At 38.3% G+C, this 19,727-nt stretch overlaps 2 protein-coding genes across 2 annotated transcripts in view; one reads left to right on the top strand and one right to left on the bottom strand.

The window, feature by feature from the left end:
• The window catches only part of C10H12orf60 (chromosome 10 C12orf60 homolog), a 105,689-nt gene that overhangs the window by 17,833 nt on the left and 68,129 nt on the right, over window positions 1-19,727 (bottom strand). The gene's annotated exons all lie outside the window — the stretch shown is intronic.
• On the top strand, window positions 4,403-8,384 carry MGP (matrix Gla protein). The gene is made up of 4 exons (XM_010368463.2): window positions 4,403-4,592; window positions 6,058-6,090; window positions 7,240-7,315; window positions 7,997-8,384. Exons 1-4 carry the CDS (start codon window positions 4,532-4,534, stop codon window positions 8,136-8,138), a joined length of 312 nt encoding a protein of 103 aa, XP_010366765.2. The 5' UTR covers window positions 4,403-4,531; the 3' UTR covers window positions 8,139-8,384.

Genomic DNA, 19,727 nt, shown 5'->3' with positions numbered 1-19,727 from the left:
GATTATTATGAGAAGCAAATAACAAATAAAAAGTGATTATCAGAGCATCTAATATATAGCAAGCATTTGATATATGATAATAGCACTTGGATAGATGTATAATTTTTATTTAATATTTGCTATCTTATTTAAAAATTGAAGCTTTTCTTAAGAAGGAAAAGGTGGAGGAAATAATTGATAGGGGAGGGAAAAAAAAAATCCCAGCCATTCCAAGCCAAAAGCTCTCCACCTCTCAGACTTCTCCACCTTTATTTTGTTTAATAATCAGGCATCTCCAGCTTTCCCTGGAAGTTTCAGCCCATAAGTCCCCAGATGCTCCTCCCATGCCTGAGTTTGACAAACATTTATTCTCACTTAGTTTAACTAAGACAAATTAAGGAAAGGAAAGAAGGATTCTGTCTGTGCCTAGGAAGTTACATCAGTTAAGGAATCTGACACACAGAATCCTCTCAAGGGGCTTCCCTTAAAAAAAAAAGAACTAAGAGCATGGCACTGTCCCACGACATTGGCCGGGCTTCTGTCTCCCAGTTCATTGTCCTTTGATGTCCTAGAGAGTGATTTCTGTTTTTGTGTTCAGGGCTGCTTCTTCCTAACTCTTCTTTCATTTGTGTTTTTCCTTTAATGGCAAAGGCAAGGACTTTAGTGTCGCCAGTTCAAAAAAAAAATTATAAAATCAAAATTCAGTAAATAAAGCTGAATTTCATGGAACAGCAAAAAAGAAAAAGAAATCTGACTGGAGCCAGGAAAATTCCTCAAAGAGACAAAATGCCTAGCCATCTGAAAAAGAGTTAGTTAAAGGATAAGCAAGGACAGAAAGAGAAGGAGGTAGAATTGATAGGGAAATATATTACACTTACTACCTCTGTGCCGTTATTTTAGTCACAGAAATACCATGTGACAGGGATAACTATTTTGGTATATTCTTGGGCAAATACACTTTTCTGAGAAGCTTCTCCCCACAGTAATTTTCAGCAGCTCTGCCAATGTTCCTCTCCTGCATTCCCTGCCTAAATTCAGAATTATCTGAGTTGGTCATTAGCACCTTTCTTGATGCTTTGGAAACAGAGATACTCCTGAGTGCCCATAAGAAAGGTCAACCCAGTGAGAAAGCTCATCACTTACTGTCCTTTAAGGCCAGTTGGCTGCCTAACAATTTTTTAAATAAGAGGAGCCACTATTAAATTTGTGTTCAAAGAGCACACTTGATGCATGAGGATAGGGCCCATATCTGTATTTTTCTCTACTGTATTTCCAGCCTAGAGTTGACACGCAGTAGATGCTTAGTACACTCGTTGGCTAGACAGATAACTGGATGGATGGATGGATGGATGGATGGATGGATGGATGGATGGATGGATGGGAGAATTATGAAATCATGAAGCTCCTTCTGGCCCTGACAGGCATGGTCATTCTTCTCTTTTCTGCCTGAGAGTAGGTGCAATAGGAGATCTGTATTACTCCATGGCTTCTCTTGCTTCAGTTCCCACGTTGCCAACCCTCACATGAGGAGATTCCTATACATTTTTAAAAACTGGCAATCATATCACTGTCTCATATTTCTGTTATCACTTCTGGGAGTATCTTAAAATATTCTCTCCTCTGAATAACACTTCTTTTTGTTAAGGGAAAATGTCTATATAAGTGTCTTTCATAATTATCTAAACTCTAACTAGAATTTAGAGTTTCATGTGGTCTCGTCTTGACAAGATATCCCAATTAAGAAAATGCAAACTAGCTGGCAAAATTAATTTGTTTAAATTTCAATATTTTCTGAAAATTTTCAGACAGAGTTCTGCAATCTCAAACGATGCTATTCCTAACCAAAGCAGCTTTTATGTCTCTGTTCCCATGTCTTGCTTTTAATACGTCTCACCTTCTCCAACTGCCCCCGTTTTTCTCTGTCACTCAGTCTCTACCTAAAACTCACCCAGCAAACCAAATTGGTAAGGCTCTTCTCATTTCCCCTTCTCCGTTTTTTTTTTTCCTACCTCCATTCTTTTCTTCTGTCTTCTCTCAGATTAGTCTATCTTGGTCCTTTCTAATGCAAAGCTCCCATCCCTGCTTTATGAGTTAGTCCAAGTCCTCATCATAAAAACATATGACTGGAGTTGGCATTCACAAAGTTGTCTTTGAAATGGGGAGTAAGGTGACAGAAGAGAAAAAGAAGGGCTCTGGATTCTCACACATGTTAGTAATTTTTGCAGATCATATATAAATGGGATTTTGCAGAGAAGAACCCAGAAATAAATGGAGAGCAATGGACAGGAAAGGCAGATGAAGGACCGAAGAGACAGAGCTCCCAAAAGAAAGTCAGTCTTACAAAAACCAAGACGATAAAGAGAAATGCTTAAGTTTAGGGAACCCAGTGGAAGCAGTGATTTAAGGTGAACAAAAAGTGAAGCTTAAGTTGAAATGAGAAGTGTAGGATTTTCAAGTTTAGTTTCTGGGAGTGTAAAAATAACCTAACAATTGTGATGTCAGAGGCTGAAAGATTGTAGTTGCCATTTGACCTTGGGGATAGAGGAGTCATCTATAACTTGGCTAGAAAAGACAGAGCTAATTTACATTGCAAAGCACATATTTATAGCAGGAACATGGGAAGATTTCTCTTTAATTCTGGAGATGGAGTGGGGATGGGGAGAGTAGACTACTCACTTTAAGGGTGAAACATTGGAACTCAACTTGTTTGATGTTATATTAATTGGGGATTAATTACTAAGCTAAGTACATGCAAAACTTTTATCTATGGCTAGTTTGTTCCCTCAAAATCATGCAATGTAGTGAACTGGCTTTCGCACTTTAAATTATTCATTGATCGTGTAATGATTCAGGTGATTCATCTTGCAAGACAGACACTGAAACTAACACTCAGGGTAGGTTGTGGTTTAAAGAGTGGAACAACTGCCAATCTCATTAGTGGAAATTGTGACGGTTGAATTTATCAAGGATGAACATATATGGTCTTCTTTCTGAGATTTTCTTTAAGATTTTCTCACAGAGAATCTATTTCTTAGGTTTTGGAGGGAAAACTTGAATTTTAGTGATCCCTCAGAACTCAATCTTTCAGATTTCAACGGAGCTATTTCTTTTAATGCGGACTCTATTAATATTTATAAAAGCTCTTCACAGGACGGAGGGTGGGAGGGAAACTCCATCCCAATGAGACAAAAAGAATGAAGCATGAGGCTCCACCTAGTTCATCACTGCTCCTTGAAATACATCAGTATGGAAAGATACATCCACCCCACCCCCAACCCAGCCCTATTGCTGTTGCAGTTCAAGAGTCAGAGGTCCTGAAGCTGCAGCTCTTCTACAATCTGCTGCTCTGTGATTCAAGTCTGCTGTCTGCAAAGAAAACTATTGGGTTCCCAAGCAACAGAGGCACATCTGGTAGGACAGATTTTGTGATTGCAAAAGAAGGGGAAGAAAAGGAAGAAAAAAAAAGAGCTCTCTATACAAGATAACCAGTGGCATCAAACTGAAATCCTCCTGTGGGAAAATAAGCTAGTACTTCTGGGCCTGACGGTGTAGTGAAAACCTATGCTTGAGGATACATTACAGTGAACGAGCAAAGTGAATAGTAAGCAGCTATTACTTACCTCCTTAGGGAGGTGTCTTGTTTGTCTGTACATTCCCCACAACACCTAGCACATCTGCCACTCACTAAAAAGTCTATCAAGTTAGTTAATTATCAAGATAATGCCCTCAGGAATGAGAGAACAGTGCCCTCTTATCCTTGCTGCACTTTCCACCACTGATTCGCTGCCTAAGAGAGGACTAGGGTACAGGTTTGAACTAATGTCACAAAACTGGATGGGCAAGTTACAATGGTGTTGATTAAGGAAACAGAACTCATGGGTCATTGGCTATCTCCACCCTGCTGAACCCTTGGAAAAATGCCAAAGATGCATATCCCCAGTCGAATGCCTGATTAGTCTGGGATTGATAGACTGGTCTAGGATTCAGCCCTACTGGGAAGATATCTAAATTATAATCAGCATAGAAAGTGAAGTCCTCCTAGAAGAAGAGGCAAAGGTTAAAAAGAAGAAAAGAAAAGAAAGTGAAGTCCTTTCTCCCCGCCAAAACCTCTCATCAATCAATCAGGGTAACAAACAGAACACTAAGGCTCTGTCTGTGGACCAAACCCAAAAGGCCTGGCCAGGAGGGTAGATCATGTGTTCGTGGTAACTCCCTCTGTGGGCTTTTGTCCAGGTCTGTCCCCAAGCATACGATGGCCACAACTTCTGCACCAGAGCAGCATCCTGCTGTAGCACAGTCAGGTCCAGGAGTGAGGGAAAACTGCCCACTCAGAGTAGATAATATCTGGAAGGAATGACTGTTTGGGAAAAGTTCCAATGCTAGTTCAGTGCCAACCCTTCCCCACCTTCTCCAGCCCTCTCCCACTGGTTCTTCCCCTCCCAACTGCTCTGGTTCTTATAAAAACCTCACAGCCTTCCACTAACATCCTGTAGGAGCCTCTCTCCCTACTGCTGCTACACAAGACCCTGAGACTGACCTGCAGGACGAGACCATGAAGAGCCTGGTCCTTCTCACCATCCTGGCCACCTTAGCGGTGGTAACTTCGTGTTATGGTGAGAAACTTTTCTCCCATATCTCTGTATTTACTTTTCTGTCTCTGACTTTGGCTTACTTCTGTTTTTCCTCTCCCTCCTCCTCTTCTTCCCCCTTTCTCTGTTATAATCTTAAAGTACCATTACTTTCACATTTCCCAGTCTCCACGGAAACTGATCTGTTCTATTAAGTCTTTTTTTATATCCTAAATATCCAGAGTCTTGTGCAACTTAACAGGCAAACCCATTCAGTGGTAAGTCTCTATATATCTAGAAACTCAGATATTTCAGAAAGAAGGTATCAAATTTCCCAGCGCCCTGCATCCTCGTTTTTAAGGATATTTATTTAGACTTTGGTATCAATGGGTTAAGGGTATTGTTTAAACCACTTGCCTTTGAGAAAATCAATTTTCATGTGAAGTATTAAGTACAACCCTTTCTAGGGACTGGACAATATCATGAACTTACTATGTTGTTCAGCTGATTAATTTTTAAAATAAAGTTTTACATCAAAAGAATTTTAGAAAATAATCATTTTCATAACTTCTGTTGTCAGAAAATAAATTTTGCCTGTTTTCTATATGTTGTTAAATATACCTGCATTTGTTCAAAGCTTATAAAAGGAAATCTGAAGCAAAGTTATTTACTTATTTCAGTCTTTTGCTTCAATTACGTGGATATTTTCACTGTTTTTAAATTTAAATCACATTAACAAACAAAGATTATGCTTCTCACTCTTGTATTCACAAATTTTCTATATCAGAGGATTTGATTTCTTCACCTCCTTTTTAACTTTTGAAGAAAATTCACTTGCTGGCAAATATTAATAGAAGCCTCTTATTCCAAAATTTACCTGCTGTGCTCAGGAGAGTGGCAGAAAGAAGAAAACTTCTGCTTTGATATCATTTCAGTTCTCTCTCTGAACTGGCATCATGCCCAGGGTGAGTTGTCAGCTGGAGCCAGTGGTTTCTGTGGCTGCCAATTTAACACAGGTTCTTAAGAGGCTTTCGGAACCCTCTTAGAAACCTGTCCTAGTAAGCCCAGCAGAGCAGCTGCCCTGTAGTTCTCTTGCCTGGAGAAACCTGGCTGTCTTCTGGATCCTTCTTAATCCTTTTTGACCCTGTTCTCAAACAGGCTCTGAATAATCCAGAGAAGAAAGTTCTCTGGAGACTTCTGTACAGCACTTAAAGTGTCTTATTTTGCTTGTCTGAAGACGTCATAGCCCTTGGGAAATTTTAGCTGAAAATGGCCACTCCCTTCTTCAACATCAGAGAAACTAAAATATAGAGATATCCACAGCAAGGCCAGAGCTAGAGAAAAACCTCATAAATCCCAAATTCCTGAAATTTGTAATAACCACACTGCTAAATACATTCTTCACATTTTTACACTCTTTAATTTAAACTATTACAGTGTCTAAACTGATAAATAATGATATAAGGAATCATTGCTAAACGGTGATATATTGATTTTTTTTTAATTCCAGAATCGCATGAAAGCATGGAATCTTATGAACTTAGTAAGTGAATATTTAAATCTCTTACATTAAAGAACCTCTCCCTATTTTTAAATAAACAAGATGGTAAGATATATAACAGGGAGGGAAAGAGGGGCCTCTTTTGAAAAACTAAAGTAAATGTTTAAATCTAATGACTATAAAAATTGCCAAAGGAGCAATTTTTTAAGCTTGAAGTAATGCAATATGGGATTTAAGCTACAGGCAACATATTCAGAAGCCATAAAATCTCATTTGAAAATTTTAAATTGGCACCATGTCAACTGCACAGATGGAAAACGAGGAGTAATGACAAATGGTAAAGCACAGAGTTGGACGCCAAGTCAGCTGGGAGACCACAGGCGCCACGTTAAGCTGAGTGCTGTTTTGTTTTTTTGGGTTTTTGGCTTTTTTGTTTTTTTTGTTTTTGTTTTTGAGATGGCGTCTCACTCTGTCGCCCAGGCTGGAGTACAGTGGCGTGATCTCGGCTCACTGCAAGCTCCACCTCCCAAGTTCAGGCAATTATCATGCCTTAGCCTCCCGAGTAGCTGGTGCATGACACCATGCCTGGCTAATTTTTGTATTTTTAGTAGAGACAGGGTTTCACCATGTTGTCCAGGCTGGTCTCGAACTCCTGACTTCAAGTGATCCACTCACCACAGCCTCCCAAAGTGCCGGGATTACAGGCGTGAGCCAGCATACCCAGCCAGCTGAATGTTATTGAATAGCTGGATTTATAAAGACTGAACATGTGAGGAAATGGCACATCACTCTTGTTTTTAATTTATTCATTATTTTTATAGTGTTTAAACTGTTCATGTACCAGCAATCTAGAGTTATGCTTCATAAATCCTCAGGACAGAGAATTTCTCCTCAAAAGGAATTTAAAACCTACCAAGTAGAAATACGGAGATTAAGAAAAGCAAAGTGATCGTCCAAAGGCAAAACCAACAAAGTCCATATGACAAGTCTCTAAGACTCATAGATTGATTACTGATTTCATTTGATCAGGAAGTTAATGAAATCTACTTTATATCCTCCTTTAATTTTTGCCAATCTCTGTTTATGAGTTGCAGAAGTTAAGGCACTTACAAATATATTTGGGTCGAGGAATATTCATGGAAATATTTTCAGTTATGTGTCACTAAAACTGCATTTATTTTCTATTCCAAGATCCCTTCATTAACAGGAGAAATGCAAATACCTTCATATCCCCTCAGCAGAGATGGAGAGCTAAAGTCCAAGAGAGGTAAGAAACTTCATGAGGAGAGCTCATTTTTCCCAGTGTAGATCACAGATCTGAATTGGAGTGGGAAACAGGTTTTTCATCATATACATTATTCCTAATTGTACTTTAAAATAAAAAACTTAAAAACAATATTCAGAAAACAACTGAATTATTAGAAAACTATTTGGGGAAAGATCTGGAAAGGAGAGGGAAGGAGGAGAGAAAGGAGGACAGAAAGAAAACTTCTATTGTCATTAAAAAAAAAAAAAAAATCCCCTGTTCTGCCTTCCCTCCCTGGTTTTTTTGGTTGGTTGGTTTGTTTTTCTGAGACAGAGTCTCACTCTGTTGCCCAGGCTGGATTGTAGTGGCACTATCTCGTGCCTCAGCCTCCCAGGTAGCTGGGATTACAGGCACGTGCTACCATGTCCAGCTATTTTTGTATTTTTAGTAAAGACGGGGTTTCGTCATGTTGGCCGGGCTGGTCTTAAACTTCTGACCTCAAGCAATCCGCCCGCCTCAGCCTCCCAAAATGCTGGGATTACGGGCCTCAGCCACCACACTTGGCCTCTCCCTGTTCCTTAAATATCTCTTAATATAGGTGGGCATGGAGAGAACGTCTCCCCAATATTTTCTTCTTCTTTTCCATTTTCTTATTTTTCCACTTTATGTTTCTCAATTTTGGCCTCTTTTTCCACTTTCTAGGATCCGAGAACGCTCTAAGCCTGTCCACGAGCTCAACAGGGAAGCCTGTGATGACTACAGACTTTGCGAACGCTATGCCATGGTTTATGGATACAATGCTGCCTATAATCGCTACTTCAGGGAACGCCGAGGGGCCAAATGAGATTGGGGGAAGAAAAAATCTCCTTTTTTCTGGAGTCTGGCACCTGATTTTGTATCCCCTTGTAGCAGCATTACTGAAATACATAGACTCATATACAATGCTTGTTTCCTGTATATTCTCTTGTCTGGCTGCACCCCTTTTTCCCACCCCCACATTGATAAGTAATGAAAGTGCACTGCAGTGAGGGTCAAAGGAGAGTCAACATATGTGATTGTTCCATAATAAACTTCTGTTGTGATACTTTCACTTGCAAATCTGGTTTCTTTTGGGAAAATACCGAGATATTTAAATCATGGCCCACCTTACCCAAAATAGGAGATTCTATTCATCTCATATCTAGTATTGATCAGAAAAATAACTACATGAAAAGAAGGAAGTTTAGAAAGCACTCACCCAGCCATAAATTCTCTAAACCCTCTCTACTTTGGAATCCGTGAATGGAATCTGGTATGTTTTTTCCAGGACCTTCCTGTTTCCTATTTCACAATTTCAAATTGTGGCAAATACAGGGCTCACTTCATTTGTTTTTTCATCCTTATGCATCAAAGTCAAAAACGTTTCTGAATCAAGATAATCTAGAAGAAGAGAAAAAAGGAGGGAAAGGAAAAGAGAAAACAAAAGGGACAAATAAAAAACAATTGGCAAAAACTGTCAATAATAGTTTATAGACCTAACTATATCAATAATCACATTATATGTAAATAGTCTAAACAATCCAATTATTTTTTACTTCTACATATGTTATATTTTTACTTCTACGGTTTGTTATAGGTTCCACGCTACATGTTTATTATTCATGCTTTAAATAATTTTAATAATTTCTTTTAAAGTTTAGATAATAAGAAAATATCCCAGGCCAGGCACAGTGGCCCACACCTGTAATGTCAGTAGCCATGACCATACCAGTGCACTCCAGCCTGGGAAACAGAGTGAGACTCTGTCTCTAGAGAAAAATAAAAAAGAAAAGAAAGAAAAGATCTCATATATTTACCCATGTAGTTTTCATTTCCTGTTTTCTTCATTCTTCTTTCCATGTGGTGTCATTTCCTTTCTGCCTGAGAACTTCCTTTAACGTTTCTTATAGTTCAGGTCTGCAGGATTCTTTAAGTTTTGTATGCTTGTTTTTATTCTTGAAAGATATTTTCACTGTATATTGAATCCCAAGTTGCCACGTTTCTTTTAATTATTTTAAGACATTCCACTGAATTCTAGGTTGCACAGTTTTTTGATATAAAATTTGTTGTAATTCTTATCTTTGTTCCACTGTATATACTGCGTCTTTTCTCTCTGGCGGCTTCTAACATTTTTCTATTTGTTAGTGCTTTGGACCAAATTGATTCACACCTATCTTGATTTTTATTATTTTTCTTGTTCTTGAGGCTTATTGATCTTCTTGGATTGCATAAAATTAGAAAAATTTTCAGCCATTATTTTTCAAATACTTCCATCCCTCACTCCTCCTCTCCTTTAGAAGGTCCAATGACATGCACATTTGACCACTTGAAGTAATCCAACTCTCTGATGTTATTTCAGTTTTTACAAAATGCTTTTCTCTGTGTGTTTTATTTTTGACACTTTCTATTAATGTATCATCAGGTTCATTAACCTTTTCTTTGGCAATATCTAATCTACTATTAATTTCATCTAGTGTATTTTTCATCCCAGACATTGTGGTTTTAATCAGCAGAAGTTTGATCTGGATGTTTTCATATCTTCCATGCCTCTGCTTATCTTTTTAAATGTATTTGATACATTTAAATTGTTACAATAACTATTTTAACATAATGTCAGTTATGGGTTGATTTGACTGGTTGATTATTCTACTTATGAATCACAATTTTCTACTTTTCTGCATTCTTGCTTAATTTTATTTGATGCCAGACATTGTAAATTTTACCTTTTTGTGTACTGGATATTCTTCTATTTCTGTATGTGTTTCTGAGCTTTGTTTTGGGATTCAGTTAAATCATGTGGATAAAATTAATCAGTATTTAATCTAAGGCTAATTATTTCCCCACACTGAGGCAAGACCTTTCTGAGTACTGCGCCCAATGTCCCATGACAATAATCGTAGCCCTGAGTTAACAGCAGCCACTGTTTCCTCTATGTCTCTTAGATGGTAATCTCCCCACACACAAATGCCAATCAGTTCTCTATGTGTACACAAGAGTACCCTCCACTGATATCCAGGGATCCCTCTCACTCTCTCCTTTGCAGTATTTTGCCATGTGAAATATAGTCACTATGTTTTTCTAGAACTCTCAACTCCATCTCAACTCAAAATGTCCACTGGACTCCACCTTGGTTCCCTCTCCTTAAGCCATGGCCTAGAAACTCCCTTAAGGCAATAAGCTGGAGAAGTCATAGGACTTACTCTGTTTTCCATCTTATAGCAATCGCCATCTTTAATTGCCCCATGTCCAGGGTCTTGAAAGCCATTTTTTCATATGTATTGCCTGTGTCTTTAGTTGTTTCTGAAGAGAAGGTAAATCCCTCTTTCTTAGATGGAGCCTTAGTTCCTTAGACTCCATCTTAGCTAAAAGTCCATTAAAACAGGCAGGACTATTTAAATGGTGATCCCAGCTTCAGAGTTCACCAGTAAAATTGGCTCAGACATATACTGCAGTTACATCACAGTTCCAATGCTCACTCTGGCTAGTCCTACTTTCCTCACCCCTCTCATGTATTGTTCCCCAATAAACCACCCACACACAAATCTCTAAATCTTAGAGTCTACTTCCTAGGGAACCAAATCTGTGACAGTCATTCAGGTGGTAAATAGTGAATAGTCAACCAGCATCTTCTAGCTCCAGAATCTTCTCGCTCCAGCTTGTTTTATTCATTATGTAACACTAGTTTTATAGTTTCTGAGTTGGCAAGAGGTTCAGCAATAATCTATTTAAATCCCCTAATTTTTCAGTTGAAGAATTTGAGAGCTTAAAATCTAAGTGACTTAAGTGACTATCCCAAGGGCAGGTAATTCTATTTTCTTGAGCAATTTACTTGTACTGACCTCATAAAATCTAATTCTTTAAGCCAGTTTCTTAAAGAGTTGTGTACAAATAGCTCATATATTTTTAACAGCCTCCCATTGTATAGTTACACTTTCCAATCTGATGAAGATATTTTTAATGTAGTTTCTACCTTAGTCAAAATTTTATCTATCTGCCATCTCAGCTCTATAATTTCTTTTTTTGATATATCCTTGTTTTTCAGAATTAAGACACACAAAATAACATGTTACAGGTCTTACTCTCTTCCCCTTTTCTCATCTTGGTAAGGTTTTTCCATAGATTAATTTAGCCTGAGAACCAAAGTGTTTAAACATAAGCAGATTACTCTGCCACCACCCATAAAAGCAATTTGCATCTTAGAAGAGTGTCTAAGAATAAGTACTTTGTAGCTAGGTCTCCTAGTTTTTAATGCCAGCTCCACCATTGAGAATGTGTCAATCTTGGGCAAGTAAAGTAATCTCACTGGGCCTCAATTCCCTTATCTGTAAAATAAGATTATTCTAGTACCTATCTTAGAGTTGCTGTCAACATTAAACAAGTTTATATATGTAAAGTGCACAAAACACTGCCTGGCATGTAGTAAGTGCTCAATAGTTGTTAGCTATTTCTATTGTATTGTACTATTACTATGGTCTGGATATTAAAAATGGCAAGACAATGACTCTTTGGAGAGTCATACTTGTACCTCAAGTATCTATAATTGTCTGTGAAGAGCAATCTGCAGGATTCATAGCCAAACACTGTAAAGAGCACTGGCTAGTTTGTACTCATTTCACTCTTCCTGTCCTCCACAAGGCCATGGCTACCTATGTTGAGCAGTATGCAATTTCAAAAAAGACTAGAAAATTAATTATCTTCATTTTTGTACTCACCTGGGTTTGAAATTTTTGCAGCCAAAGTAATTCATACTATAATGGAGCTAAACTTACATTCTTACATAGTAGTAGTAGTAGTAGTAGTAGTAGTAGTAGTAGTAGTAGTAGTAGTAGCAGCAGCAATAGTAGTAATAGTATATGCAAGCATCATGTACCCTTACCCTTTCAATGGAGGGACTCTGTAGGTAATCTGTTGCTATATGTACCTTAAGTTCTTGATGTCCTAATTATCCATCATTAGTAGCCTTCCCATCAGTTCTTCAATTTTAATGCTTCCTTGTCATAATACAGAACTCTAATGAGAGTGAATTCTATCCTAAATTCATGTTGATTTGGAACCCTGAAGCTTTGCCTCTATTGCCTCTGCTTTGCCTCTATTTGCCTCTATTTATGAACTACGGTTCTATTTTATCCTAGATGGCCCTCCTCTGGAACCCAGACATTGCTACCTATCTGATTATTCCTAGATATAACTTCTGCCATGTCCCTTCCACCAGTAAGTATCCCTGGCCGTTGATGTCAGTTCAGAACAAAACAGATTAATCTACTCTGCTTCACTTGCAAGAATGAGACACCATAATCCAGGATGTGTTACATACCCTAAACTACCAAGCATTGCATAGGGCTGTGTCCCCAATGGGTAGACTATATGTGTCCAACAATAATGTGTGGAGGCAGGAGTGACCTTACTTGTCACCATTTGTAAACCACATGAGGAATTTATATTTTAAATCCCTACAATTCTAACCTATAGGCCTGGAAATTGTGGTTTAGGAAGAGGAAATATTTTCACCATGGAACATAGGAAAAGTCTCATTTACGTTCTAAAGCTTCACAGTAACTTCAGGCTCTTCATGCCAGGCGGCAAATGAAGGAGTCATCTTCCTAACAGGGATAATGGACTTTAGGAGAAGGTAGGGCTTCATAACAGGGGTAATTGATGTCGGGAGAAGGTCATTTCATCAGGAGAAGGTAGGGCTTCTGTTACACAATCCAAGGAGGGAAAGTGAATCTGATATCACTGAAACATCTCTTAATATGCCTGTGCCCCAGCAAAAGAAACTACCATCAGAGTGAACAGGCAACCTACAGAATGGGAGAAATTTTTTGCAATCTACTCATCTGACAAAGGGCTAATATCCAGAATCTACAAAGAACTCAAACAAATTTACAAGAAAAAAACAAACAACCCCATCAAAAAGTGGGCAAAGGATATGAACAGACATTTCTCAAAAGAAGACATTCATACAGCCAACAGACACATGAAAAAATGCTCATCATCACTCGCCATCAGAGAAATGCAAATCAAAACCACAATGAGATACCATCTCACACCAGTTAGAATGGCAATCATGAAAAAGTCAGGAAACAACAGGTGTTGGAGAGGATGTGGAGAAATAGGAACACTTTTACACTGTTGGTGGGATTGTAAACTAGTTCAACCATTATGGAAAACAGTATGGCGATTCCTCAAGGATCTAGAACTAGATGTACCATATGACCCAGCCATCCCACTACTGGGTATATACCCAAAGGATTATAAATCATGCTGCTATAAAGACACATGCACACGTATGTTTATTGCGGCACTATTCACAATAGCAAAGACTTGGAATCAACCCAAATGTTCATTTGTGACAGACTGGATTAAGAAAATGTGGCACATATACACCATGGAATACTATGCAGCCATAAAAAAGGATGAGTTTGCGTCCTTTGTAGGGACATGGATGCAGCTGGAAACCATCATTCTTAGCAAACTATCACAAGAACAGAAAACCAAACACTGCATGTTCTCACTCATAGGTGGGAACTGAACAATGACATCACTTGGACTCAGGAAGGGGAACATCACACATCGGGGCCCATCATGGGGAGAGGGGAGAGGAGAGGGATTGCATTGGGAGTTATACCTGATATAAATGACGAATTGATGGGTGCTGACGAGTTGATGGGTGCAGCACACCAACATGGCACAAGTATACATATGTAACAAAACTGCACATTATGCACATGTACCCTAGAACTTAAAATATAATAAAAAAAAAGTGAAAAAAAAATATGCCTGTGCCCAATCATGATACTAAATGGACAGATGTATCAGCCATGGTCTAGAAGAGCATAGCGCAGGAGCTCCAACTCTCAAGAAAGGAGCTCTAACTCCCTTACCAGTTAGACATCAAGACCACCAGATATGCTATGAGTGAGTGAAATCTAGAATGGGTAGTTTTTAAGAGGGAAACAATGAGTATTAGCAGCGGCCTTGCAACTATCTGTACCAACACAGGCTATAGCTAATCCCACTAACCTTCATACGTGTTCTGGCTTGACCCTACAAGTGAATTAGACCTCAAACATGAGAATATACCAAAGGATCAATTATACAGCTGAGAAAGATGAGATAGTCAGCACACTAAAACTGGGAAATACATTTGCATAAAACAACCACAGTATCCAGGAAAGTAGGACTAGAACCTCTCTATTAAACCAATCAGAATCTTGAAGAAGCTGTTCCTGGAACAGTTTGCATGAAGCAAGTTCAAGCATGATGGGTGGGTGTAATGAATGATGCGGTGCATTGCCCAGATCCCTTCAGGACTGAGGCACTCGTTTTCTCAGCTGCCTGAGTCTGTTTCCTAAAACTGCTCTTAGCTGAAGAAAGTCATCTTGCCCCAATTTGCATCTCTCTCCAGAAGCAGCCCATATCCAAAAACTGGTCAATGCAGGGATATGAACACCTAGCCCTCTTCCCCTGACACTGACATTTTTCAGTCTTATTATTGCATCTTTCTTATCTCCCCTTCCCCTGCCAGCTCCATGTTGAAAAGCCAGGATCTATCATGACTTAACTGCTCAGTTTATGACTTTACACATTCTGAGTAATGGGAAAGCAGAAGTAGGACATAGGAACCTGTCTTGGTGGTCTCTGAATTCATCCTAGGACTGAAATTGGCCCCAATATTTCTGAATTTAAAATGAAACCCCTGGTCCATCCTCAAGAATGTTAAAACCAGGGACTACATTATGAGATTTATCTGTTAATTCCTTTAAAGAAATGAGCTGGGTGACCTGTTGAGGGATTTTTCCATCTCTAATTTTTCTGAATTCAGGCATTGAAAGCTAACCAACAATTAAGAAAGCCAGAAACGTAAGTCATCTGGGGTTGTTCAAACATGAGGTTAAGCTTTGAAAAATACTGTTCAAGAAATGTGCTCTTTGCTCATTTGGTTAATACAGGAGACTTTTATGTTGTTTGCCTAGAAACCCTCTGACTCCTTTACTTTGGGTAGAGCAATACATGAAATTTGTCCCTACCCATTTCATCTAAGGATAATGACTACTCTTTGTGACCACAAACCTATAATAAATAAAGTAGGAAAATAATTTGCGTACATTGGTGTTTTTAAGCATTCTGAGAGAGAATTTTCCTCCTTATGAGGAGTCTTGGAAAAGCCTAAAAGATAATAATTTTGTATTATAAAAGTATTCCAAGAAAATCATAAATGTTGGTACTTACTCCTAGGAGTGAGACTTCAAACATGAGAGTATACCAAAGAAGAAATTATAGAGCCGAAAAAGAGGAGATAATTTTTTCATTATCCTGGTTAATACATTTCTACAGAACAGCCACAGGATCCAGAAAGATGGGTCTAGAATTTACAAAGTTTACTAGAAGCATATGGGCAATCTGCACCCATCTCTTTGAAAACATGAAAGAGAATTGGCAAAAATATAAAGCAAATTTAGTTCAATGTTCCGCAAACAAGTATTCTAAGTGGTAATACTCCAGTCAGTGTGCTGCCAAAATTGTTCTATGCCCAGACAAGTTCTATTGTCTTTATATATCTCCTCTTAGAAATACATATATAATATATGTTTAATATACTAAATGTAATATATGAAACCTCTGTGTGGTCCATCAGTAAAGGAATTTGTTTGAGTCTGTTGAGCACAGGGGTTTGCAAGATACTTTGACAATATAATGTTGTTTTCAGGGGGCATTGACCAAAATCTTGCAGAACACTATTTAGAACCATTAATCAAGCCCAGCCTCCCACTATTTCTTTCTACAGCATTCCTAGCATTCCACCTACATGTATGTAACATTTAACAAATATTTATCATATGCCTACTCTATGCCATATGATGTGGCTAATGTAGCAGATGGTCATTCAGTTTGTACTTGCAAACATGTGTTATGAAGCGCTCTAGGTCACATGATGTCCTAGTTTTTGCATACTGAATCAATTTAAACATTTTGGCCTTACTTCTTCTCTCTCAAAACAGAACAAGTCTATTCTACTCACTCACTTCTCTGTTCTTCTTTTCAGTCTTCCACATTGGATATGTTGCTCAGACACCTTCACACTCCCATGCATCTTTTTCTGATTATATCCTAATTTATCAGCGTCTGTCTTGCAGGACCCAATTGTGAAGCACAACACATTTTCTGATAGTCTCAGAGTGCAATTAATTGTGACTGTTCATGATCCAAATCTTGTTGCATCTAAGACTGTATTTGCTTTTCTCACAGTTGCTTCTCACCAATGGCTTTGTTAAAACCTTCAGGTGTTTTTAACATAAAGCGCTAGCAAGTCACATCTTTCCCCATGCTGTACTTGTGAGCACATTTTGTCATCTAAATGCAAAGTGTATTTTATCACTATCTAAATGTCATCTTGTTAAATTCAATAGTTGAGATAATTTCATGATTCATTTTATTAGCTATCTGTTAGAGATATGAATCTCCTGAAAATCTGATGACAATACCTTTGTCTATGCACCTTTGAATAAAATATGTTGACCAATAGGGATTAGAAACAGATATATCAACAAAAGAGCCAAAAGGGCAGGGTGAGGTAAGGCCTGGGAAGGTAGTGCCAGGGAGAAGTGCTTGGCACTAAAATTCACTTCAAAGTTAATTGTATTCACTGCTCTTTCACATGCATCCTCATTAGTCTGCTATATCAGAAATCTCAATGCAGATTTAGGAAGTCAATAAATTTGTCACATGCGCTATGTATGGTCAGTCAATTGGCCCTACTAGCTCTGTTCCCTTATTCAAAATGCTAACAACTTTCCAGGTGATGCAAAATGATTAGTTAATATATTACCCAGTATAAAAGCATCTAACTGGACCAAAAGGACAGAAGGTAGAAGAAAGCTCATTAAAAGCTTACAGTGAATCAGATGCAGTGTCCTGTATGCAATGCCATTTATAGGACTTCCCAGGCCAGACTTCCTCACTCTTCCCCACCCCAGAGCTTTGAGTCCATGTTAGGCAGGTTCTATCATGAACTTTGGCATAGGGGGCCTGACATCAGGTCAGTCGGATATAGACTTATGACAACCAAAAAAAAAAAAAAAAATCTTGTCTAATCATCCAGTCTTTCTCATTCTAGTAAAAACAACAACAACAAACCCAAAAACAAACAAACAAACAAAAACAACGTAGATACATTAAATTTAGCAGAGTTTATTTGAGCAAAGAAACAGTTCATGAATTAGGCAGCATTCTGAAGCAGTAAAGGTTAAGAAAGCTCCACCCAGCAATATGAGCAAGCAGTATTTATAGACAGAAAAAGGAAGTGATGTGTAGAAATAGCCTGACTGGTGACAGCTCTGCATTTGCCTTATTTGGACATGTCTAAGCAGTTTACAGGCCCTGCTTGGCTGAAAGCTCAGCTGCTATGATTGGCCAAAACTCAATTAGTCATGCCAAGAATATACTAACTACAAGTTACGTTGCAGTGTATTTACATATTAAGTTAGGTTACAGTTTGTTACACATGGAGGCAGCTTTAGGCCAAATTTCATTTAACACTAGTGTCTCTTTTTCTATCTACTCCCTCCCCACCTACAGACCAAAACAAGCTGCCTTAGTCTTCCCAAGGAAATGTCTGCTTTGTAAAAATGAAATTTGGAGAGAACCATGTTGACACAAAGAAATTGGTGCCAAATAGTGAACCTAAAGCTAGCCCAGCAAGCTCTGGAACAAGATTCTTTGGAGCATGGGCCTTCAAGTATCTTTCAAATCATATTATAAAGTAGCAACCTAGGCTACCAACTCATAAAGGGGTTCTTTGCTGGCTGAACAGCAATCGAGGTTTTTCAAGCTGTCAATCAAATGTAAGAGAAAAATAGACCCAGACCAACGTGGTTTCTGAGAGATTCCCCAAATGAAGAGAAGCTTGAAGTTTATGTGGACCCCTCAGAATTGCTAGTTCCTGGAGAACCTGCATTTGTCCAGGACTGGATTGAAGGAGAAGCATGCTAGGCCTAACCACTAGAATGTCAGCAGCAGACTTGGAACTAGAATAGAGACGAGGTGTACATGTGTGTTTGCAATGAGAGAAAGAGGAGACACAACGTCAGTGCAGTATAACCCTCCTCTGACCCAGCTCAGTAAACACCCAATTCTTCACACAGACTCTACTCTTAATTCTGCTCTAGCAGCCCCAGATGTATAGTGTTAATTTCTCATTTTTAAAAACGTATTTATTTTTAGTGCTGTCACATAGACACTTTATTTCCACAGGTTCTAACTGTATCTATGGGGAGTAGGAAAAATATTGTCTGTAGTCAAGAGGTGTGGGAACAAAGTCAGGTAGGTTAAAGTCACTAAAAACATAACAAGCACTGGAACTTAAATGTCAACACCTAAACACACCCTTTGCTACTTTTATAGGTAAGAAGCTTGCAAAGTCTTTTTGCAAAAGGAAGACCAGGGACACACAGTAATGTGTGCAAACTAACCAGACTTGAAATCATATAGAAAAGAGAAGATCCAACCCTAATGCTAGAAAATATGTTGAGAATGAAAGTCTCCTTTGCAGTCATCTTTCATTTTCTAATAAGACTTCTTTGGAAATTACAAGTCAAAAGTCATAGAAGTAACATTAAGTTCTTTTTAGAATGAAATCAGTCTAAAAAGCATTTTTGAGTGGTAGAGAGTCAGCCTCTTGTCTAGAACAAATTAGTTCCCTTGGATAAAAGTAAATAATTCAATTTTAATTTTGCAAGAGGGAAAAACAAACCTGTGCTTCAAAAATATTTACAGGGTTTTTTTTATCCTTTGCACTCAGTGACCTGGAAGATGAAAAGAAGGCCCTGAGCCAAACCAAAATATGTCCATGGTTTTCCACAAGCTGGACTGGGTTTGTAAATGTTGCAGTGAGAAAACTTCAAAGTCATAATTTAGGTCTGTGCTGCTTGATATACACATACCTTGCAATTTTAAACAATGACATGATTTATTTCCTTCATGTTAAAAACAGATATTACTTGTAGAGGCTAAAAAAGATCTTGATATAATAAAGTGAGTTTTTAGGTAGTCAAACTCTAGAATTGGCCCTACACAGTCTGCAGTTTTTCTAGTATCCATATTCATAAGCCTCTAGGTTTCTAGGATCTTTCATGAGAGGCCACCCCATAGCACCATTAGTGTATCTATCAAAGATGCTTTCCTGGCTTTGCTAATGCTGGTACACACAAACCTGGACTTTCAAAAAGAAGTGACAAACTGCCTTTCTTATGGCTTCAACTGCAAAACGACCTGCAGAATAAGTTAGGAAAGGTGGATGCACTAAAATGAAGGCTTCTCAATGTTCCCCATTTGATGGTGACACTCTGCATTTTCTCCACAAATCATTGGCTGATGTTCCACTAAACATGCACTCTTTGAGAAGAATGTATTAGAA

Source organism: Rhinopithecus roxellana, chromosome 10, assembly GCF_007565055.1.
Source record: "Rhinopithecus roxellana isolate Shanxi Qingling chromosome 10, ASM756505v1, whole genome shotgun sequence".
Classification (NCBI taxonomy): Eukaryota; Metazoa; Chordata; class Mammalia; order Primates; family Cercopithecidae; genus Rhinopithecus; species Rhinopithecus roxellana.
This window is presented reverse-complemented; position numbering and strand designations above follow the sequence as displayed.